The following is a 24,203-nucleotide window of genomic DNA, read 5'->3' as shown; positions in this document are numbered from 1 at the left end:
AGCAAATGGAAGAGTGCCGATATATTTTTTCATACACTGCTTAAAATGAATCTATCATAAGGTGAGGATATTTATTCCAGTATGTGGGACCATTTCAAACCTTCGGAAGAATCCCATCCACTGTCTCCAACTGAGGTGAGAGGAGCAAGAGTATTTAATTTACCTGACTAATGACAAATACAACACAGTGAACAGACAACACAACATAAAGCCCAACTTTTGCATGTCTGCAAGGTATCGTCAGAAAATTAAGACTGGCCATCGGGAACTTCCCCTACAAATTACATAACCAGATTTATTCATAAAATAGAAATGCAAACCCTTTCTTGCACATATATTCCTTTATTTGGCAAAAGTAGTCAATCTTATTCCTTGCAATCGGTCATGCAAATGCACATTAGGTTTGAGAGTGTGTCATTCCAGCCTTCAAATGATAATGATCTTTTATCTGCTTAGAGCTCATGAAAATACAGACAGAATGATGCTTAAAGTAAGTTGCCCACAAACAGTATTCCTATAAAGATATCAAGAGAAATTATTCAGATACAAGACAGTGGAGCATTGTATAAATATACTGTACATAAATAATAAAATCAGTTCAGGATCCCTTCAGAGCGGTTAGAGGCCAGACATAGAGCCAACGCAGGGTGGACAAAATAACAGAAACCACTTACAATCAATATAATTACACTCTTTCCTACTTTGTACAGCAACTGCTGCACAACAAATTAAAATAAAGTTGTATCTCTGGATACTTTAGTGGTGAGGCTCCTAACAGTTATGAGTGAGTCTGAGAGGGCCCAGACCAGCACTGATCAATAAACACTTACTAGCCACAAAAATGGCAATTTAATTGAATCAATACATCCAATACTCCACAAAAACTGGATTTTTTGTTTATTTGTGTCCCTGATGATATTCAGTGTCTTGTCCTCAATTACCCTGTTGTTTCTGCCTGAGGAAGAGCACTGTACTTCAAACAGCAGTGCCTGCTAATTGTGTTATTTTTCAACCAAGACAATGCCAAAATTCTGTGTCTCACAACAGCAGCTTGATGCTTAACAACATAGGCTGTACCCAAGAGATCTAACTGAAGGAACCTCGAGTCCCTCTGTTTATTCAGAGTGAGGAGAGGATGGATGACTTGTGAAAATAACAAAACAAAGGGAAGCCAGGTGGATGAATCGGAATAAATACACCTTTTATTTGACTGATTAACAGATCTGATTATACAAACGCCAACACAGAGCTCTGAAATAACAGGACCAATCAGCGAGACAATGACTGTACATTCGTGGTGTGACCCTCCCTTGTTCAGACCGCCCCTTGCCCGCAGTAACCATGAAACTGAATCACTAGTGCTTCTTTCTGTACAAGTAAAGCTCAGCTACCCACCCCCTACTACCCCTTTAACACCCTCCCTTTTTCCAGTGCACTGTCTGTCATCTACAGGTTTTAGCAGTATGTACCACGCGGGGGAAGTTTGGCCAATTGTAGTACTAGGTTTCATGATGGACTTTAGGTGCCTTCTACACATGACTAGTGCTCGAGTGTTAACATTGACTCTGAAGTAATTTTTTTTTTTGTTGTGGTCATGTTTGGTTTGTGTAGTGTAGCAGACAGGGCTGCTGTAATAATAGTGTATGCTGTTTTAAGAGCTTGTAGTGTAAGAGCATAGTAATGTTTTTTGCCTTTTGGTTGAAATGCAAACAGCCAAAAAAATCTCTCAACATACAGGTTCAAGTAGCTTGCTTAATTTTCTTGATCTGCCTCACTTGTACACACTCACACTCACACTCTCCACACACACACACACACACACACACACACACACACAAATACTGGTATGTTTGTCCCTTCAACTTAAAAAACAAGACTGTTTGCAATTGTTGTTTCAGGCGTTTTTTTTTCCCGTTCTCAATCTCTTCCTCTGGCCTAGCGTGACTTGCCCCACATACATTAAACACACAATCACCCCTACAGTACCTAAGTGCAGATTATTCAACATGCACCCTTCAGCAGTTCCTACAGTAAAAACACTAACTGTACCATCACAAGGAATGGATGGATAAAACGCCCTCGCTTTCATTCTTGCAATCAATCTTTTTCAACCCGTCTCTCACGTCCTCTCATCCCAACCTCCTCCACACACCCATTGGTCCCCCATACCCTTTAACTCTCATGTAACAGACAGTCTTGTATGTAACAGTGACAAATACTCGCCCTCAGCAAAACAGCCAGGAAGAGAAGAGAGGGAGGGGGGAGTGGAGGGTAAGGGGTAGGGGGGTAGAGAGAGGGAGTTCTTTGTGAACTACATCCCTCTTTCTCTCCCCTGCATCTTTGTGATGGGGTGGAGGTTTTGAGTGGAGGGAGGAAGGACAAGGGAGGTGGAAGATGACTGGCGGGGAGGGGCGGGGGGAGCAGGGTGACGTGTGTGTTGATCTTCATGTGTCCTGGCTGTCGGTGGCAGGCGTGTCGTTGGCATTGGGCAAGTCCGAGTCAGTCTCCCGGCTGGATATGCGGTCCAGCTCCGCCTGTACATCGCCCAGGCCCAGCTTTGAACCTGTGTCAGATGCATGCAAATACAGAAAAAGTGAGTGCCTATATCAAACGAGCAAATAATCGAACGAACATTTTAGCCAGTGCAATACATAAGTGCATTTTTACAGCATTGAGTGGTTGAGGCACAATGCAATAAGCACCAAGGCAATTACACATGGTTAAAATAAGAGCTGGGTCAAACATTGAATATTAGCAAAACATTCGCAATAGTATCATTGGGATAGTATTAATATGGTTTTACTTTTCTTAATTAGGCTATTTATTCAATGTAATACTAAAATTTCTCTCATTCTATTTGCAGGGGAGAAGACATGAGTGCATACTGTGATAGAGAGGTGGTAAAATAGTTTGACTTGGTTGATTGGATTAGTTTTGGTATGGTAGGTTATGGTATTCAGATAGTATGAAACAATTTGTTCATACCCAGGTTTAGTGAAATAATACAAATGTGATCATATTTTTCCCTTTCTTCTTCGTGCACATCTTGTACAAACAGAGCTTTAGTAATACTGAATGTATGTTCATTTATTTGCATTTATTGTTGCACTAAATATCTATGTATTTAGTGTAAAAAATTCCTTATTGCAAGAGACAAATCCAATGTTTGTTAACCACTGTAGGACAGACAATTTAATCAGTATGCAACAAGATTCCTATGTTGTAGTAGTACGGATATAATTTACTGCATCTTTTTTTGGAGTTATCTAGTTAAAAACAGACCTAAGTGGAAGCCAGATCTCAGATTGTCCAGCCTTAGTTAAAATCATGTGTAATGTTTTTAGCAGATGTTAGTCATGAGAAATGCAATGCAACATGCCAAAAAAAAATGTAGAGGAACAGAATGGAGAGAGGGTGTTAGGAGGGGAGATGTTATGGGTGCAACTGTCATCAAATCATCAGTCAATCAAGTTAAATGATCCTGGCATGTCTGGCACTTCCTCACCCTGCTGAATAGGTGACAAGAATGCTGCTTTGAGACATGGCGGCCTTTCTGCTGGTGAGTTTCACATCGTTCTAGATCCTGCCACTAATATGAAATCAATACACATATTCTGATACATATAAGCCAGATCCTGCTTCCCCTAACAGCAAAATGAAGGCATATGGTGCAAAAGTAATTCAATAGCCATGGGATCATCTCCTGAACCACAACGTTCTCAGATTGGTTAGAGAAGTTAATATAATATAATCTAATAATCTAAATAAACGAATCATAATAATTTATAGCCCACAGCCGAGTCCATGTATGTTTGTACAAGAGATAAATGGGTGATACAGGAAGCTTGATCCCTTGATTCTTCCTCGGATGCTGGAGAGAGTCGGAGGCTCGGGGGAAGGGTGGGTCAAAGGAAATATAAGGATGCTTGAACGATGACATACACAAGCAATAATGAATGAAAATTATGTCTCTCGCACACACCTTAACGTGGCCAGCATCCTCTGACTAGTGCATACATACACACACACACATAAATTATGAATGATGTGAACAGTGAGATTGCACAACAGACTGTGAGCATCGTTACGAATGAAAAGACTGTCACACACAGAGCTACAAAACAGGCAGAAAGATGATGATTGTTTGTGTGGGTGTTAGATGCGCTCAGACCCTTTCATCGTTCTGTTTACCATGTGTTATGTTCGTGTCTGGAGTAGAGGACAGGAGAGTAAAGAGGTGAGAAAATGAAGGACGGAAGATGGGAGGTCAAAGCCAAAAAAAGAAGCTAAGTGATGAGAAGTGACTGAAAATGGCATTAAATCCGACAACACAATGGAGATCACTTTCAACATTTTCTATCCAACACACCATAAAAACAAAAAGTGTGTATTCTCACCTGACTTGCGTACTGTTCCTGGAGTGTTGTTCCCGCCACCTGGCGTACCAGGCCCTCCTGTCCCTGCTTTCTTTGTCAGTAGACTGTTGAAAAAGTTGGCCAACACACCCTCACTGGTCTGACCTGCAGCGTACAGTGAGAAGAATTAAAAAACACACACACACACACACACACACACACACACACACACACACAGACACACAGACACACAGACACACAGACACAGCAATGGTCATGTGTGGCTGTGTGCAGCGATGAAATGCAAGGACGTACCCGACTGTGGCATGGCGTTTGCTACGTTGGCCGCTGCGGAGCGATTACTCGTCCTGGGGGAACCGGTGGGTGCTCTGCTGGTGGTGTCCTATGAATAACGACAGTTTATTTCACACATACGGACGCTAGAGGGAGATTCCCTTTATCCTGTGAGCCAAAACTAGAAAAAAAAAGAAAGTAGCACTCACCACTGGTCTCCCTGCTGTCACAGCAGGCTGTTTGGCAAGCAGCGACTGCAAATTAGAGCACAATATGCACACTCACTCCAATTAGAATTTAATTAACATATCAAGACCCTCAAGTTAGATTTAATTGGAGTGCCCACGAGCAGCAAACCAACTGGCATTAACACAACAGAAAGGTTTTCTGACCTGCAGTTTTACCAGAAACACTTGGTCATCTTCTGCCTGAATCTCCTTTTCGTGTACAATCTGGTGACAAGCAAGAGAAAAAAAAATTCAGCCTTTTTCACATCAAGTCCTTACTTATAACTCCACCACAGCAAATACATTAGATTGGCTAAAACTCTCACAATCCCTGCAGGGACTCTGGGTAAAGCTTAGTGCACTGGCTGTGAAACGTGACATCGAAGGTAATGATACGTAATATTAACCGTTCCGCTGTAAACTTAGTTTGCCTAAGAGAGTTTTTTCCAAGTTAGCCGTGTATTTAGTAGGAGCCTTTACCTTTCTGACTGGCGGTTTGACTACTACGTCCTCAAAGCTGTCATCCGCTTTTACTGTCTGGAAGTTCTCATGAAGTATCGCAATCTTCTTCTCATTGTCCCAACCTGATGGACTGATAGAGGAGAGGAAGGGTTACAAACCAGATAGGTGGCCCCACAGTCCTAGTACATAAACACATACATACATACATACATACATACATACATACATACATACATACATACACATACACATACACATACACACAAAGGCAGGCTTACATGAAGACAGCATCTCTTTCCACCACTTGTGCCGGGCAGTGGAAGGGAAAGCCGTAGAGTCTGTGGACCAGATATTTGTAGAGGATGTCCAGATTTTTCATCTCCTTCACTGATGTGTAAACCAGAGATGCTCCGTCTGACATGGTTGTCAAAGATTATTTTCAACACCACCATTCGTAAATACACGAGCAAAAGTAAAACTAACACCAAAGTGGAAAAATAAAACTACAGCTCTGTAATAACAGTACAGAAAAACACATTCTAGTGCAGAACAATTGCTACCAGTACACAGAAGAACTAGTTGCAGTCTTGGCTAATTTTTAACACAATAATGTTTGAAACTTCAATACTGTTTCCACTCAGCATTGACTGGATTCTGAAAAGCAAACAATTTCAGACAGTACTGGGTAATCTCACTTTTATCGAATTCTCTCTGCAGCAAAACAATATCACCAACAACAACAACAGCAGTTCAGATTCAGCTCACAGTGGCCAAAATACTGGCAGCGACTGCAAACTTGGCCTTTGGCTTGAGAACAAAACACCTTATAATGCCAATCACTCAGCTGTATCACCATCCTTCATCACCGAACAGCTGGATGTTACAAGAGCACAGGACAAAATGTGAACGAGTGCCTTAAATCTCCACATCTGGAGGAAAATTGCAGGGAGTCAGTGGTATTGATCAACAGCCCCATTAAAACCCCTGAGTATACTGTACAAATCAATACTTTCATTGTTTCCTGACACTATAAATTAGTTGTTTGTGCACCTTTCAGCTCACAGCCTAGGGCAGAAACAATGTTTAGTGAAGGATACACTGCAGACAAAAATTTCTGATGTGAGACTGGATGAAGTCCAGGTGTTCGTCTCTGTAGTCGTGCTCCTTCTCCAGTGTGCTGATGGCGTCGCACTGAGGTCAGATAGGCAGGTGTCAGACAGAGGTGAATGTGTAGAAGTAGATGCAAAGCAAAAAAATACAAAAACGTTTTGAGTTCTACTTTAAAAAAATATTTAAGCAGTTAAACAGTTAAGTTTCCAGTCCCAGAATAATGACATTTTTACAGCACATAGATTTTAAGGTTGCAGTATAGTACGTTTCTTCACATAGGCTGTGTTTATAAGCAGTGAGTGTGTGTGTGTGTGTGTGTGTGTGTGTGTGTGTGTGTACCTTGGTGCAGACCACCACCACTGGTATTCCCAAGTTGTGTGTGAGTGTGTTGTCTCCTAACGGCAGCAGCACGGTCTCCTCATCTTCACTCCTCCTCTGCGGGGTGCCATCCTCCCCACTGCCTGGCTCTGTGTACTCCTGGAACTGTTTTACAACTACACACACACACACACACACACACACACACACACACACACACACACACACACACACACACACACACACACACACACACACAAAGAACATTAAAGTAAAGTAAACAAACATAAGCAAATAGTGGGACCTGGCAGGGGGTTACAATTTTAAACAGTCTCCTAACTTTCTAGCTTTTTACAAAGACAAGAAAGAAATCAAAGAATTGTTTTGGTACTGCTCAGAACATTTTCATGAAGAAGCACTGAAGTAAATAAAGTTAAAAGAAAAAGTATACTAGTAAGCCTGAATGCCGTCAGTGTGACTCACGTCTGTGCTCCAGCTCCCGCAGTGTTTCTGGGGCGACCCGGAGTTTGTCGATGTGTTCCCTAGCGACGGCAGCCCACTTCTGGAGAGAGTCCAGGGCGTTCCATGGCCGCGACATGTCAACTGTTATCAGCAGCAACGTGTTGCCGATAGCGTCCACTGGCACAGCTACTCCCTGGAGACCTTTGTGGTAAAGGTCTCCATCTAACACCCAGGCATTACACCTAGTTTGGTCTAAACACACACACACACACACACACACATTAATGTACACACTCCTATACGATCATACAGCTGCATTACTTTAGAAGTACTTGGTAATACAAGAAAACTACATGGACATTTAATGGTCAATGAACTGCAGTTGCTGGTTACCATCAATGTCGTCGTCATGGACACTGAAGTAGAGGTATTCCAGGCCACGCCCTTTCATGTATTCTTCAATCCCCTGTAGTTTTGCAACCAAGGTGGTCTTCCCCGAACCCACCTCACCTATACACACACACAGAATCAGTAAATAACAGATTATGGGTAGTATCCACTGCTATAGTGATAGTGATATTACAGTTTAGTACTTAAACCATAATTTAGCAAGAATTAAAATTTGGCTAAAGAAACAAGAAAGAAACAGAGGCTGGCACACCACACCAGTGCTGAAGGTGTGCTATTTGTCCATGCATCCTGCTGTCTGTTACTAGTAACACACTGCAGAGTTAATGACAACACACTACCCAAAACTACGAACATCGTACAATCTGTACATTACTTTCTTGGTCTATAAAATGCCAGAATTGCCCATCACAATTTTCTAAAGCCCAGGGTGCCATCTTAAAATAGTTTGTTTTGAAAAACCCAAAAGACATTCAGTATTGTCACATGGGACAAAATAATGCATCACATCCAAACTATTGAGAAACTGGAACTGGGAAAAGTTTTACCTGAAAATTGACTTAAAGGAACACTTGATTAGCAAAATAGTTGCAGATATCAATTAATCAACTAATCATTTAAGCTCTACACAAATATATCTTGTACACAATACTGTAAACAATCCACTCCCCTCTGACTAGAGCCACACAGCTTCTTTATATGGAGTTTGCAGTTTTCATGAAGGATTAATATACATATACATCTACTGACAATGCATCTGTCCTGGCATTATTGCTTCCCACACAGCTGACAGCCTGACATTGTTATTGTGTGTTATAAGGTCAGGGCTGCATCCATTCTCGCACTGTGCCATATTAACTTTACCGACAGGGGGACTCGATGCATCATACAGCGGAGCCTGATGATGTTGTCATGGGCAGCATAACAGACAAATGGCTACAGCCACACTTTACATCGCTGATTAGCTGGAATGGGTAGCAGACTGCGGATTATCTCAGGCGGATGTGTTGACCGTGTGTGTGTGTGTGTGTGTGTGTGTGTCTGTGTGTGTGTGTGTGTCTGTGTGTGTGTGTCCAGCAGCGGGACATGAGGACCGAGCGAGACAGGGACGCACCCTGTCTGTCTGCATGCACGCCTCGGTCACATAACCCCCCCCCTTCACAAAAACACACACGGTTCGTCTTGTCCCTTCATCATCATCATCATCATCATCATCATCATCATCTCCACCTAGCTGCTACTAGCATCACTGTATGCTAGAATGACTTGCAGTGTTTTAAAACAGCGCGTTTCTCCCTTACAACATGATGGAGGTAGCGCGCGTGTGTGTGTGTGTGTGTGCGCGCTCAGTAAAATACACCTGTCTCCCTCTCTCTGTGTCTCTCTCTCTGTGTGTCCCTGTCTCTCTCTCTGTCTCTCTGCTAGCCCGCTACTTGAACACAAAAGCACCATCAGTCCAGAGCAAGCTAGCTTAGCTATCGAGCAGCATTAAGTCCACCAGGATGAGACGATCACAAGCTCCCGAGCTATTCAGGCTAACGATGCCTATTGGCTAGCCAGGAGACTGCTGCAGACACACACACACACACACACACACACACACACACACACACACACACACACACACACACACAAATGTATATACCCACCCATGACCAGGACATTTTTTCCAGACGGTAGCTTAGATCTTGAATGTGTTGACACTTCGCTCAGGATGGTGGACCTGCAGACAGAAGAGCCCCGGTTACAACGCGGTGTTCATTCATTAACAAACAACAGACTGACAGCTAAAAGCGAGCTAGTGCTGCTGTGTCAGTCTGGTGCTGATGCTAGCTAGCCCCCCGTTAGCGAGCTAGCTGTCAAAACCCATCCTCCTCCCAGCACAATGGACCCCCTCTGCGCCCACCGCACACCCTGCTCACAATAACCCAGCTCAAATAACACATCGCCCACCATAAGTCCTGCCCGTCATCCTCCTCCGGGTTGGAGTTCTCCAGTGTGCTTTTAGGTCCAGTTGAGGTGGAGGATAATAATGCACTCCTCCCTGAAGTCGCCATCTTCGCAGGGTTTGTAAACCGAGCAGCAGAGCGCCCGGATGTAGCGGCTTGTGTGCTAACCTAGCCTGGTGCACCGCACGCCGGGGCCGGGGCGTGGTCCGCCCGCACAAAGCAGGGGTGCTGCTTCCAGACAACCAAATGATCTCATCCGCAAAGTGACAGACCTGGACTGACCACCCGCAGCAGGTTTAAGTGCAGGAAGAGAGGCTATGAGTGAGTTTACTGCACATGTCGAAATAAAATCTGTCACAAAGAAGCTGCAATGGGAATTCACGTATTCAGATTTTATGCAAAGTTTGTGTTAGTTGGGACTGATAAATAATGGATAGTCTGCTTGTACAAAAAAAAAAAAGGCCAGTATAAAATATTTTTGCTACAGTGTAGGCTTGTCCTGGTTTTCAAAAGAGCCACACAAATCCGTTTCAGACAAAATATCCTCTTAAAATTGTTGCTTCCTAAATCAATGCCTTGATTTATGAAGAATATGGCACCGGGCCTAAGCCTACAGGATAGAGATAAAGCTGTAATGCCATGTAGGAATTGGATGCACTTTAAGCTGACTAGCCTCTTATGCATAGACTATAGGCCTATATGAGAAGTTGAGATAAAGCGTGTCAGTCATTTTTAGAACAGATTTAGATATTGAATGAATATAATGTAATGTAATGTAATAATAACACGGGTAAAACCAATTAATAAAAAATAAATAAAACAGCCCAATACAGTTAAATACATTCATTTAGTTTTTAGTGTATTATAAGTCAGTGAACGTTCAGTGCAATTAAAAAAACAATCAGTATTTATTTGTATAGCACCTGTCAGGTTAGTGCAGTCAGTAGTTTACAGCTGTTGGAAACCACGATCATGGACAAATTTACATGAAAATAGAATAGAAATACTTAAACCAACAAAATACATAAAAATAATTGAAAAATAAAATAAAGATCCATTGTAAGATCTCCTATAACACCTTATATTTTCTGTTTATTTCAGCAGCAAACTCAACCTCATACACTGAAACGTTTTACACTCATCTGAACCGGTTTAAATGAAGTACCAGTTGGTCTCAGGTGTGCGGTCACCGCTTATTATAAAACCACCGAGGCGCATCGCAGCCAATCAAAGCCGAGAACCAGAAAATCAATTTTTATAAGCGTCAGGTGACTGTAACAACCACGAGATGGCGCTGGTGCACTGTGCTCCTGAGGCCACCGGTCCCTGGGTACGGTGCTCTCTCTGCGGCCCCCGATGGAGCCAGCCACATTACAAACTCCAGATAAGTGGCGCACCGTCCTCCTCCTCCTCCCCATCTTTCGCCCAGAGTGAACCCAGGCGCACGGAGCGCATCCTCACCGTGCTCGCCTTGTGGGAATTAGAAAGCATCTCTGTTTGGCTGTCAGCGCCAAAACCGACTGAGCTCTGCTGTGTAGAGGGATTGAGGGGAAACATAATACACAAAGAGAGTGAGGAGTGGGAGATGGGTCCGGAGGCGGTGAGGTATCCGTGATTGTCAAGTAAAACGGCGGTGAAGTTCTTCGGCTCCACTCGGATCTTTTCTCCAGGTCGTTGAGGTGAGTTTTCTCTCCGCAGGAGATGGGAGTCCGGATGGTGCATGTCTTACCTGGTGCATGAGAGCTGTAGCTATAGGCTATTACAAAACATTTGCCCTGGACATTTTTATGTATTGTGCTTTAAGTGACAGACATGGCATTACATGTTTATCATCTAATTTATTTTATTGTTTAGCAGCTTGTGTGACTTTGTGGGTTTATTCATTATTCTGTAGAACAAAATAGATCATACAACTATTGTTTTTTTACCCCCAGGCAACAAAATATTATTCTAAAGAAATTCTACAGTGACTGGAGAGATTCTTTCTTTGAGAAAATACTGGAACATACCTCGTAGGCTACTCTTAGAAAGCCTGTGCTTTAATTGTATTCTGCTGGAGTGCTTTAAGACTATATAAGCCCAGGAAGAGGGGAAGATCTGCTTCATTCTCTGTCCCTCTCTGCCCTCTGCTTCATTCACTCGCACTTGCCTGCCTTTTTCTCCAGTTTTTTCTCTCACTCCATCTCTCTAATCCCCCCTCTCACAACCTCTGTCTCCCTCACTCTTGCTGGTTCTCTCTCTCTGTCAGCTCTAATAACACTGGGAGTTTCACAACACCAGACTGCTTCACTTCTGATACTCCTCTCTGTCTTTTCTCAGACCACGGCTGCCTTTTATGTGTCCACTCTTTCAGCTGAGCATATTGCTGTCACCTGCCATGATTAATATTCCATATAAGGTTGCGTAACATGCCACATAGCTTATTCCTATACTATCACTGTGGCTGGACAGTTTGTCTGTTAATCAATATGTGACCAAGCAATTATAGTGTACTCCCATGTTGTGGACCTTGCTGTGGCTGAATCATTAGTGTCACATCTGTCACATGCACTTAACACATATGAACATGTGAAGGTGAATGGTCACAAGCACACACAGAGTCAAGGGTCATGGCAATTGAGCTCTGTGATGATTGATTGTCACAGTGTGGGGAATAAGAGCTGACAGTGAGGAGCCTTGGAATGATTTTAAAGAGATCTTACACCGCCCAGCAATCATTCACTTCTATTCTGGTTTTTGTTTTATTTTAGATTTACACATAAATTTCAGAGCACACAAACCACTTTGTTACAATGCGTTCAGCCTCTCAATCTGCAATTTTCACTTTTTTTGTGAGACGAAGAATAATACAGTGAAACTGCAGTTTTCTGCAGTCTTTTTTATTGACAAGTATTGGAAACACTGTGATTTTATAAGTTTATACATTTGTACAAAATTGGGAAGATTTAGTCAAATTTAGTCAAAGTACAGATCCTTACATACTTAAGCCCTCCTTATCAATGGGTTTGACTGGTATTACAGTACATAAATATCAAAATAAACCAGTTGTCAGCCTTGGCAAAAACACTATTTGAGACTTTCCCTCCCCCTAGAAGCTATTGCAAGATCCTGCGACAAAGTGTTATTGAAAATCCCTCGTCACCCCTGGCAATGTGCTACACATGTGTCAGCTTATGAGCTCTTAAACAGTAGCTGTAGAAATCGTCCACATCCTCCATCACTATCAGTGTCACCTCCTGTCAACCGGAACAGACGGGCATCTGCTGTTTCCCACACACACGAAGAAATGTACCACCATGCAGAGGGAAACATAACTAACTACACTCCACCAACACACAGGTCTACTGTATGTCACACATACCTGCCCTGTGGCTCTGTCCACATACGTTTCTCTGTATGCAGCCCATTCAGTATGCTTGGCTAAAAATAATCACCAACACACACATCGAACATGAATTATGGAAGACAGAGGGGAGAGAGAGAGAGAGAGAGAGAGAGAGAGAGAGAGAGAGAGAGACATTCAGGTCAGAGTCAGACCCAGTTCTGAGAGCTTCGCTCCCTAAGGATGATACTACTAGACCGCCGCATTAATATTCAGTTCGTACCATCTAGCACATCAGACTTGTGGTTATCCTTTAGTTTGGACTAACTGGACTAGAGGCTACCCAAGGTTTCAGCCCAAGACTCCATGTACATTATGGGATCGAACAATGGATCCATGCATTTGAGATTAATTATACATCCAATGCAGTTTTTCTAATGAAACAGTTTAAGTAAGCTGGATCCTGCTTTAGGCTTGATGTGAGGGTATTAAAGTTTTATCGATGCTGCTACAATACTTTTGAAATCTACTGCTGGAACAGTTATCTTTTGATGAGAAGATTGATGCCACTGTCATATCTTTCCAAATAAATAAATATGAAGCAACAGTCAGGAGATGGTTAGCTTAGCTTAGTATAAAGATTGGAAACGGGGGAACAGCTAAGCTGGCTTTGTAGAAAGGCAGCAAAATCCACCTAAAGCTTACCCAAAAGTTTTTGTATGAAATAGAACAATGAGATACAATGTGTATTAGTGAGTTTTAAAAGTACAGGTTGTAACATTCAGGAGGATCTATTGGCAGAAATTAAATATAATATTCAAGTATGTTTTCATTAGTGTATAATCACCTGAATATAGGAATCATTGTGTTTTTGTTACCTTAGAATGAGCCGTTTCTACAGATGCTGCAGGTCTCCTTCCATGGAGTTTGCCATTTTAAACCGCTGTGTTTCTACAGTAGCCCATAACGGACAAACCAAACACTGGCTATAGATTGGGCCTTTTTGCGTTTTTGACGAGTTTTGTGGCCACCATAGTTTCTCCTTCACTCTTCACAGCCCGTTCTCAATAAATCCTACACTCGTAGTGCTGGTTGCCGATGCTGGTAGACCCAGCCAGGCTTGTTGTTTCCAGTGTACGCAAAGCTAACTAACTATTCAAATTATTAATTTAAAAGTCCTGCACAGACATAGAGGTATTGTGGTGACATTGGAATTTGGTGGAGTTTTTCTGGGAATTACATTTCATTACATTAAGTCATTAGGAACTATAAAGGTGTCTGTTATTCCACTCAAACAGGTGCAACAAAGCTAAAAGGAGAGTGAGGAAGAAGATGTCAGTGAACCTGAGTCTGCACACGCCCACACAGACCTGAAAAGAGGTCTAATTAAGCAGAATAATTGAAAACACCTGTGTGGGTGGTTGATGGCTGTGGGCCTTTAAGATCAAGTTATCCCTTATAACACCTTAAATATCATTGCCCTGCGTATGTGATATTAAGACCATCATCGCTCCTGTGAGATGTTTTCTGCCAACATCTCCTGGATTTAAATTAATGCCTGATTTAGTTCCGGAAGAATTAGCTAGATATTAGTCGGTGTGGGAATACAAGAGCTCTCACCTTGAACAAATGAAAAGCGGCAGATATTTCCAGCCTTAATTGTGATGATGGGTTACTGTAAAATGTGATTTAAACTCATTTTTTGATGATTAACAGTTCATTTCAAGTTATCATGGGAAAAATTGTCAGTGTCACAGCGATTAGATGCTTGACAGTATTCTATTTAGGGACTGTGAACACTATACTCTCTGTGGAAACCTGAGGAGAAACCTGCTGATTTGTTCTGGTTACTCAGCAAAGCATGCTGTATGTGTGTGCGTGTGAGTGTGTGTGAGTGTGTGTGCATTTTGATTTGTTTGTGCTCATCTTTATACAGATTGTATAGAATGTAAAAATCTGTGTCTGCCCTGACATGTGTAAGTGTGTATTTGTGTTGTGTTTTTGTGTTTCTATGGTACAGTACGTGCGTATTTGTGTGCATTTGGGGACCTTGTCTGATATTCAGTGGCGTCAGAGTCCTGACCTTGAACAGTTTGAGTGCTGTCTGCTTAGTCAGGGCCACTGCATCTGCTCAAGTCAAAGCAAACAACAGTTCAAATATACTGCAGTGCATGGGATCTTTATTTCTATCTATCTATCTATCTATCTAGCTATCTAGCTATAAAGTAATCCTTTTCTTTTATCCTCTCTCTCCTTTTCCTTTCAGTGTGTGATTGTGTGTTCAGCATGAGTAACATCTACGAGTCTGCGGAGGCCACGCTGGGCTTCATCAGCTCCCCATGCCTGACCAAAGTGGAGCTGAGAGTGGCCTGCCGGGGGATCTCGGACCGCGACGCCCTCTCCAAACCTGACCCTTGCGTGGTGCTGAAGATGCAGTCGCACGGGCAGTGGTTTGAGGTACGGTAATTGGGTGTGGGGTGAAGGGTTTAAGTGTAGTGGGGGCAGGGTGAGTGTGTCTTCATTTCAGACAGACTGTTTCATGAACAGAAAATGTATATAATGGTTACATCATTGACCTCGCTCATAACACTCACTCACTCGCCCATTTTAAGACACTCTGAATAAGAGCTGTGTGTGTGTGTGTGTGTGTGTGTGTGTGTGAGTGTGTGCGCGTGAGCAATCAAACATCTACACATACTGCATATTGGTGCTGTATTATGGATTAGGCTGCCATTTGAAGTACTTTTTTCCCTTTGCAGTGGGAGTCCGTAGAGCACATAGAACAACATTATTATGACTTCTAAACTTGGACTTTGAACCCTTTCATAAACTATGTATCTTTGAAGTCCGTAGATTTTTTTGGTTGCTTCTGCTGCTCTACAAAGCAATCTTTAGTGTGAGATTCAGTGAAAAAACGTATCCTTGTACTTTATTTTAGCTATTCAACATCCTTATAATCTAGGCTATTTGTCCTTGGCCTGATGTACTAGTCTGATTGAGAATTTAAGTGTCTTCATCTGCTCTTTAGGTTCTGTTGCCGATGATTCTTTATGAACTTCATTGTAGAAAAAATTTAAATTATTAAAGCACTTCATTGGATTCATGTTTGACTAAATGATTGTGTGTAATCAAGGACCTACGCTATCGTGCAGAGCTGTGATTGCTAAATCGCAGGTTATGTTTGTTTCTTTTAAATTATGGATGCTAATCGTCACAGAAGGCAACAGAAATCGTAACTTTTGTGGATTAGAACATATTGTAATTTTTTATCCAAATGTTTTTGTCACCTTCAAATGGAAAGTGTGCTGTTTTTGTTTCTTGGCTCGTCTTAGCTCGCTAAAACAACTTGTCTGCCCCAATTTTTTTCATATTGAAAATAATGAGAGTACCAAACTTTTTTCCTGGAATCATGAGCAGTTTTATTGGACTCAGGCATCAAATAGATGGGGACAACATCTTCATAGAACAGATTGGTTTGTACTTGAAAAACAGAAGAGAAAATGGAAGAGAAATGTTCCACTTCCTCTTCTTTTCAAGACTCAATCTGCTCTTTCAGGGACTTCAGATGGAATCTCCTGCTTTAAGAAATCTCTTATTCCCACTGATGTCTCACCGGTGGCAGCAGCACATGTATTAACTGAACTTTGAAAGAACACATGAGGGAAGAGGTAAATGTAGAGGAATTCCATCCATCTTTCTTTCTCCCTTAGTCCTGTGAAAGACAGACATATGCTGAGTGCTGAGTCTTCCTTTTAAATATGTAGATACACACACCCACGCAGGCATGCGTGTCCTCACACGTACAGTCAGTGACCCACTCTGACAGTACACAGATTCACACACATGCTTCTCATTTACACAAACTGTCGCAGGCACAAGCTCAACACGCACGCACGCACGCACGCACAAACACACACACACACACACACACACACCCCTCCACAGGGGCTCCAGATCAAGTGCTCAGAAAGTAGTGCAGCATTATTCTGTCTTTAGAGACAACACAAAAAGCTACTTTACAGCTGGTGTGTGTGTGTGTGTGTGTGTGTGTGTGTGCGAGAGAGAGAGAGAGAGAGAGAGAGAGAGAGAGAGAGAGAGAGAGAGAGAGAGAGAGAGAGAGAGAGAGAGAGAGAGAGAGAGAGAGAATTTGTGTGTATGTGTTAAAATAAGCCCCTTTGAGGGAGTGTGGGAATGGACAAATGTTATCTCTGCCCATCACATTCAGAGTCTCTTAATTGGATAATTGTTAATAGAGAGTGTTCAAGCCACTGGGCGTGTGTGTGAGTGTGTGTGCATGTGTTTATGTTTGTTCTTTTTGCTTTAATGAGATGCCAGCCTATTGAGGTAAGTGTCAGAAAAAGGCCAAATATGTTTGTGTGTGTATGTCTGCTGGTGTACAATTCACTTTTGAGTCTGTGTGTGTGTGTGTGTGCCAAAGGGTTATCAACAGTAAAAGGGACCCAGTCGTTGCCGCTAGCGTTGGATAGGTTTTGTTGGCAGCTCTGAGACAGACTTTTGTTCAGCTTTCTATTCCTTTCTGTGTGAGGCAGTTAGAGGGAAGAAAATGTGAGATCAATGTTGCAACTGTAGTCGCTTCTCTGTGTAGTCAAACAGCTTGTGTGATTTTAGTCATCAAGAAAAATCCATATTCCCAGTTCTCAAGTTGATAAGTGTAAACAATGTGGTAATAGTTATTTGTGGTAATTGCTGCAGTGCTGAAAAGTCTGCTGGGGTTCACAATCATTGTGCAGTGGCAGTGCATTGGATGTTGAATGAAATCTTCATACATTCCACCAAAAGGACCATAAACAACTCCATTTAAAATGAAACTGCTAACAACAGAATTTTTAAACACTGCTTTCACAAAACCACTCTTACTGTATGAAAACTATACAAAAACATGTAAAAATAAAGATTCAAGAATAAAATAGTTCAGTTTTTTATTAGATGTTTTAAATATTCTCAATGGTCTTACATCATACATCATAAAGTAGTACATTTTGTATTTTTAATTGGGCAAAAACACAGATTAATAAGAGAGTTCACAGATTAATATCAACAAATAAATTAGATTATACAACTATTGTTTAATTTATATTTAATTGTTCATTTAAAAAACAATTAAATAGACTGATTGATTCATACAGAAATAAATAATGGAATTTGTAAATCAGTTTGTTGTAGCATTTCCACCTACCAGATGCTTTTCCATTTACCAACTCTATTTACGTGAAAATCTTCTGTTAGATTCCAAAGATTCCTTGAACATACTGGGGTTAACCTGGAGTTTGTGTGTCCATGCGCCCCTGCCTCTGTGCATTTGTGTGTTTGCAGGTGGACCGTACAGAGGTGATTCGTAGCAGTAGCAGCCCAGTCTTTTCCAAGATCTTCCTGGTGGACTACTACTTTGAGGAGGTGCAGAGGCTCCGCTTTGAACTTCATGACATCAGCTCTGGCAACAATGGCCTGCGTGATGCGGACTTCCTGGGAGCCATGGAGTGCACCTTAGGACAGGTCAGTGTGTCCTTTGACAGGTCAGTAGTCGGCCAATTGGGGAGCAGAAGAGTAAGAATAAAAATAAAAAAACCTTTGGAAAATCTTGAGATTCTTTAGCAGTCTCCCAGTCGCTTAAAGGTCCAGTGTGTAACATTTAGGAGGATCTATTGGCAGAAATGTAATAGAATATTCCTATTCGTATGAATATAAAATTCATGTGCTTTCATTAGTGTATAATCAGCTTAAAGAATTGTTGTGTTTTTGCAATCTTGAGACGTTTTTATCTACAGAGGGAGCGGGTCCTCTTCTACCAAGTCCACCATGTTGAATTGCCATGTTTGTACAGTCACCCATAACAGACAAACCAATACTGGCTCTAAATAAGTTTCTTGCGGGCACCGTAGTTTCTCCTACACACTTAGAAGGCGAATGCTATTCAGTTGACCCCACGGTTTGTTATCTGGGAAGTTGTTGTTGGAAACTGCAATTGGGTGATTGCATGAACCAACTATCGCTGTCTATCATGGGCGAACTTCAATGAATCAGATCAATGATCCATATAATGTAGTTAAACTCTTACCGAAGCCAGTCGGGAGAGCAATCTTTTCCACCGAGAAAAGCCTTCAGTACCTTTCTTTGCTCTTTTTTCAATGAAGAAATACTCTCCAGTTCAACACACTGATCCTTTAATGTAATCATCGCCAAAACACCATTTTACATGTGATTCATAAATGCGAGTTGCATTCTTTGCTATTATTAATCCCTACACTGTAAATTGTTTAATAAAACCGAAATCTCCTAGGACTCAGGCTTATACAACAGAATATGAAACACAATGTTCAATATACGCTGCACATCTGAACACATGTTAGAGTCATAAGTTCACCATAAGAACCAGAAGTGCGTATGATGAGAGCATGCTTGTACAGGTGAATGCATGACAGGAGTGAGGATCAGTAAGTGCACTTGCAACCAGTAAGTGCATTTAACCAGTAAATAACATACAGTATGAGTGTACCAGTGTAGACTGTGCATGCACAAATGCAGCCTGCTTTCTTTGAGGGTAAGGATTACAGACTGGTGTATATAATCCTTTGTAAAGTGCATCGAGCTTGTTGGGATATTGAACGTATATCAGGTAATGTGTACTTTAATTCAGGTGAGAGAGCAACTTTAAGATTAGAGACTTTAGCCGTGGAAGGAATCCTAATACAATCTTTCACTTGAGGTCGACTCTCTAGCAGCATTTACACTGAGATTTCATTGTACTTGAGTTCTTGGTTACGTAAAAGCCCTGAGGGTGCTTTAAACTATGTTTTCATGGGATTTACATGTGCATATGCTAATACATATGGCCCTGCTTCTCACTTAATGGTGTCATTGCCCCTCTTAATGATGTAGCTGTAATCAATATTTAAAAGATTTGCTTTATTTATGTGCTTCATAAATATCCAAGAGGAAAATTGTAATTGCAGTTGTACTCATTAACTAGTTTAGTAAGTTGAATTCAGGAAATCAGCAGCTGAGTCACACCACGTAGAAGGGAACAGAGAGAAAGTCCTAAAGGGCTTGTTTCCACTTCTCACTGTCAGAGACGCTATCAGTAACATAAAGCTGGTGGATTTACAATAGTTGGGAGAACTGAGATAACTCACATGGAAGAAGAGGATTGTGAAGGCAAGAGCCAGGGAGGTTAACTGAAACGGGAAAACATGCTGCCAACATTTTATCTGGGTCTAAACAACAACATTATGGATGCTGCCACTGCCTATCCAGAGCATGATTAAGTAAAAGACAGCATCAGTGCAATATGAAATGACCACAGGCACATATAAATATATTTTTGTCAGTAATGGTAAATGATCTGTTAATAGAAATCCATTAATCTGAAAATTGAGACAGATAACAAAAATGTTGTGTTGAAATTGTGTGAGTGTTGTAATTGATTGCACTACTGTGTTGATTTTAGATCTATTTTGCATGTACAGCGGCAGCCCCTCCAACTCCTCCCTTCACCATAGTTACTGCTGTCATAGCTGGGAAGTGTTAGCCAAGGGGGAGACGCATGCATTGTGTCAGCAATATCGTCACAGACAGCATGTAAGCGATTACATGCTGTCCTTAAAGTGGCTCTAATCAATATTTATATATTACCAAAGGATTACATTCACTATAGAGAGACAATAGACATATAATTGTCCCCTCAGCTTCCCCAGAGCTTTATTGTGTCTCTTAGCTTAATGTTTTGATTAGATGGTGGACATGTTTGAGCATTTAGAATCTAAAAATGAGAGTGAATTATTACTGGACTTACATTTGTTCAGTGACCACAGGCACACACAACTCGAAATTATTGCTAATCCCGCTCCGAATCTGCTGGGTGTGTAAATAGGCAACTGTTTTCTAACAAGTTTGCAATATCAACTTAAAAGTAATGTGTCAGCATTGCGTTTAGAAGCCACAAAATAAATAATTACATATTTAAATAATGAAGGAGGCAAATTTATAATTATGTTTCATTTCAAAATGAAGTATATTTAAAGCCTCCAAAACCATTTTGTATACATATCAGAACAGAACTGCACGGGGATCTGTGCATTCATACATACAAGCTTTCAGTCATAGATCTTCTTCACGCAATATGAAAGAAAGAAGTATATATGTTGACAGTCCAATGCAAACACCTGTGAATCACTTTTGCTCTTTGGATAGTAACACAGAATCAAATGACTGATCTGAAAGCATTCCTACCATTGCCGATCCCACTGAGACCACCAACACCTCACTCTGCAGCTTTTGGCAGCTGCGAGGTGCTTTTAGCTCATAGTTTTGGCTCATCCATCTGTGTGGTTGACTCCCAGTGGATCTCACCTCTCCATGTAAACTCGAGCAGCCAATTACATAGCTCATATAGCACCTGCCAGCTTTAAATAGTAGAAGGTGAAAAGAGCCAAGGAGCTGGCAGATCAAACCAGGGATACAACACCAGAGAAAATTACATATGACAGGTAGTGAAAGGTGACTCCACCATGCTGCTTTATGTCCGTTGGATGTGTAAGTAGGCGATTGTATGCTAACAATTGTGACACCAGTGTGACACTAACAGGGCAAGCTGTCCCTGTGAGGCAAACACTGGAATATGTGAGCTGATTTTGTGTTTCTGTTTGTTTCAGATCGTCTCACAGAGGAAACTGATCAAAGCTCTACTCAAACAGGGAAACACTGCTGGAAAGTCGTCCATAACGGTATGACACTGTTTCAGCCCACCGCACTTACACACAAACACACACACAGAAGCACATATCACACACGCACTTCTTGCACTCAGACACTCTGAAGATAATTAATTTGATGATGTTGCCTGTTCAATCTGTTCTGTTCCTCATTTCCATCTCATTTTCTCTCACCTCCTTCTTCTACCTCTCTGTCTGTCTCACCCTCCTCCACCTCCTCCTCCTCCTCCTCCTCCTCCTCCTCCTCCTCCTCCTCCTCCTCCTCTCACCATCTTCTTTGCTCTACCCCCACCCCCCGCCCCAAAGGTGACAGCAGAGGAGTTATCTGGTAATGACGATTACGTTGAACTCTCCTTCAGCGCTCGTAAGCTAGACGACAAGGTTTGTACGACTGAGTGCACGCTTTCAAAAACACTGACAATGTGTGGTTTTCCTTTAGATATTAAAGGAATTCATATTCAGAGGTATAAGTTTGAGTGTGTGCTCTTTCAGGAGTGTGTGTGTAAAGAAGTATGTGGGCGGAGGGCTGTGGGACTTAAGCAACTCACACACAATACACAGAAGTACAATCTGGCATTAGAGGAGGCCCTCTGAGATAGGTGGGCACCTCCCCTCTCCCCAGTAACCCCCTCCTATCTCACCCAGCCGACACCACACACAGATAACTATATTAATTTTCAGCCTCCACACACATGCACGCGCGCACAGCCATGGATGACTAATCCAAACAAGTTGTGCCTTAGGGGAAAGATGGATGAAAAGCGTGAGGGGTGGGTAAATTGGAGAGGACAGGAAAGGGATGGGTGGAGAAACAAGGAAGAACTGGGAGAAAAATGGGGTGAAATAATGGTTCTGTTAGTACATGAATGATTTATGGTGATCAAAGGTGGTTCTGAGGCAATGCCTTACATGTGTGTTTTCTCTCTGAAGGATTTCTTCAGCAAGTCAGACCCTTTCCTGGAGATTTTTAGAATAAATGATGACGGGACTGAGTCGCTTGTGCACAGAACTGAGGTAATTACAGGTACACACAAACACGCACACACATAGAGGTGTTATTTACCACTTCAGACCTGTGACTAACGGAAACTGTGATCTTTTGTGCACTGGTAGACGATCATGAACAACCTGAGCCCAGTTTGGAAATCCTTCAAAGTTTCTTTGAACACACTCTGCAGTGGTGACCATGACAGGGAGCTAAAGGTGAGTCTGCAACTGTAACAATTTTTTGCAAGTCATAATAATGAGAAGACATTTTATTTAACAGTTAACTTAGTCTGCAACAGTCTGAGCATGCAAAAACCTTGGCCACAGTTCCCTTTGATATTTAAGTTCCCCCAGAGAGACACAGTGCACCTTTAGAGGGAGAGGCCAAACAGCACCTGAAGGCCTGCAGGTGTTTCTTTGTAAGGCGTTTTTTTTTGTGCAGCATAAAAATGATGAGATTTGTAAAACACAAGCGTTGAGTACCGCATACCCACAAGTATATTACTGAATCAGCCATAATCATACAGCTGCCTCAATCATCTCCCTCCATTTTCTTCTCCATGAGTCGAGTTCAGGTCATGTGCCGCCTTCCCTAGTGTCACTGTGTTATTTCAAGAGCCGGACGGGGTGTGAAAGAGCTCAGTGGTCGCCCTAAACTCTCACCTTTACTTGCCAGAATAGATCTGCATGTGTGCATTTGTGCGAAAGTGGTGGCCGCACATCAGCTCCAAACAGTTATTCTTTTCCATGAATAAACATGAGCTTGTTCATTAAATATTCAAAGGCGTCTTAACTCTGCATGGCTCCTGACAGCAGGAGAAAGGGCTCGCACACTCACACACACACACACACACACACACACACACACACACACACACACACACATACACACACACGCGCCATCGGCTATGGTTTCCAGGGCTACCTGTTTGAAGCATCAGAGCTATAGTGAGAAATGGCACGGTAGAGATTTCTATTCAGACCAGTGCTTCCTTTTCACCGGGCTCTTAACTGACCAATGCATAAATGCATAACCCTTCTCTGCAGAGTCTGTCTGTCTCTCCCTTTGTATTTCTCCTTACCTGTTCTCCACCTCTCTAGTTTTCGTTCCGTCCCTCCGTCTCTGTCGCCATCCAAAAGTTAGTATTCAGCGAATGGAACGGAGGTTCTTCATTTTTTCATTACTCTCTTGCACAGCTCTCAGCAACTTGAAGTGGAAGCAAGGCTGCAAAAGGGAGCGCTCGCTCCATCACATGCAATAATTACTGTCAAAAACACGGACACGCAAACAATCCACAAATGATCACACACGCACACACACAAAGAAGGGGACAAAAAAAGACTTCAGGTGCAAGTACTTGGCAGCTTAAGTGGGAGCCAGGAAATAAGGGGATTACTGCTGGTCGTTGTTTTTAATCAAGCGTTGTTGGATTGGTCGCTAGTTGTTGGGGTGACCTCAGGCAAGAAGGTCGCTAAGCTCAAGAGCAAAATTACTCATTCACAGCCATTAAACCTTTGTGTAAGATATCAATTATTCTGTGCATGTGCGTGTTAACGTGTGTCTCTATTGACCAACTTCA

At 42.0% G+C, this 24,203-nt stretch overlaps 2 protein-coding genes across 3 annotated transcripts in view; one reads left to right on the top strand and one right to left on the bottom strand.

Moving 5' to 3' along the window:
• Positions 1-1,176: 1,176 nt before the first annotated feature.
• dync1li1 (dynein, cytoplasmic 1, light intermediate chain 1) lies at positions 1,177-9,792 on the bottom strand. Of its 2 annotated transcripts, XM_051389830.1 has the most exons (14): positions 9,590-9,792; positions 9,286-9,359; positions 7,622-7,738; positions 7,250-7,480; positions 6,788-6,942; positions 6,436-6,529; positions 5,617-5,752; positions 5,357-5,468; positions 5,042-5,101; positions 4,859-4,903; positions 4,671-4,758; positions 4,398-4,520; positions 4,192-4,209; positions 1,177-2,563 (listed from the first exon to the last, which is right to left on the bottom strand). In XM_051389830.1, the coding sequence occupies exons 1-14, from the start codon at positions 9,691-9,693 to the stop codon at positions 2,445-2,447; spliced, it is 1,476 nt and encodes a 491-aa protein (XP_051245790.1). In that variant the 5' UTR covers positions 9,694-9,792; the 3' UTR covers positions 1,177-2,444. The 2 variants fall into 2 exon arrangements, with proteins under 2 accessions (XP_051245790.1, XP_051245791.1); XM_051389831.1 differs by lacking the exon at positions 4,192-4,209.
• A 108-nt stretch (positions 9,793-9,900) lies between these two features.
• Positions 9,901-24,203, top strand: part of cpne4b (copine IVb) — a 22,968-nt gene continuing 8,665 nt past the window's right edge. Inside the window, exons 1-7 of the mRNA XM_051389829.1 lie at positions 9,901-11,264; positions 15,174-15,364; positions 18,242-18,421; positions 21,577-21,648; positions 21,943-22,017; positions 22,567-22,650; positions 22,750-22,839. Of these exons, the coding sequence (XP_051245789.1) occupies positions 15,194-15,364; positions 18,242-18,421; positions 21,577-21,648; positions 21,943-22,017; positions 22,567-22,650; positions 22,750-22,839 (672 nt within the window). The 5' untranslated portion in view covers positions 9,901-11,264; positions 15,174-15,193. The remainder of the gene's footprint in view (positions 11,265-15,173; positions 15,365-18,241; positions 18,422-21,576; positions 21,649-21,942; positions 22,018-22,566; positions 22,651-22,749; positions 22,840-24,203) is intronic.

Source organism: Dicentrarchus labrax, unplaced genomic scaffold (assembly GCF_905237075.1).
Source record: "Dicentrarchus labrax unplaced genomic scaffold, dlabrax2021, whole genome shotgun sequence".
Taxonomy (NCBI): domain Eukaryota; kingdom Metazoa; phylum Chordata; class Actinopteri; family Moronidae; genus Dicentrarchus; species Dicentrarchus labrax.
This window is presented reverse-complemented; position numbering and strand designations above follow the sequence as displayed.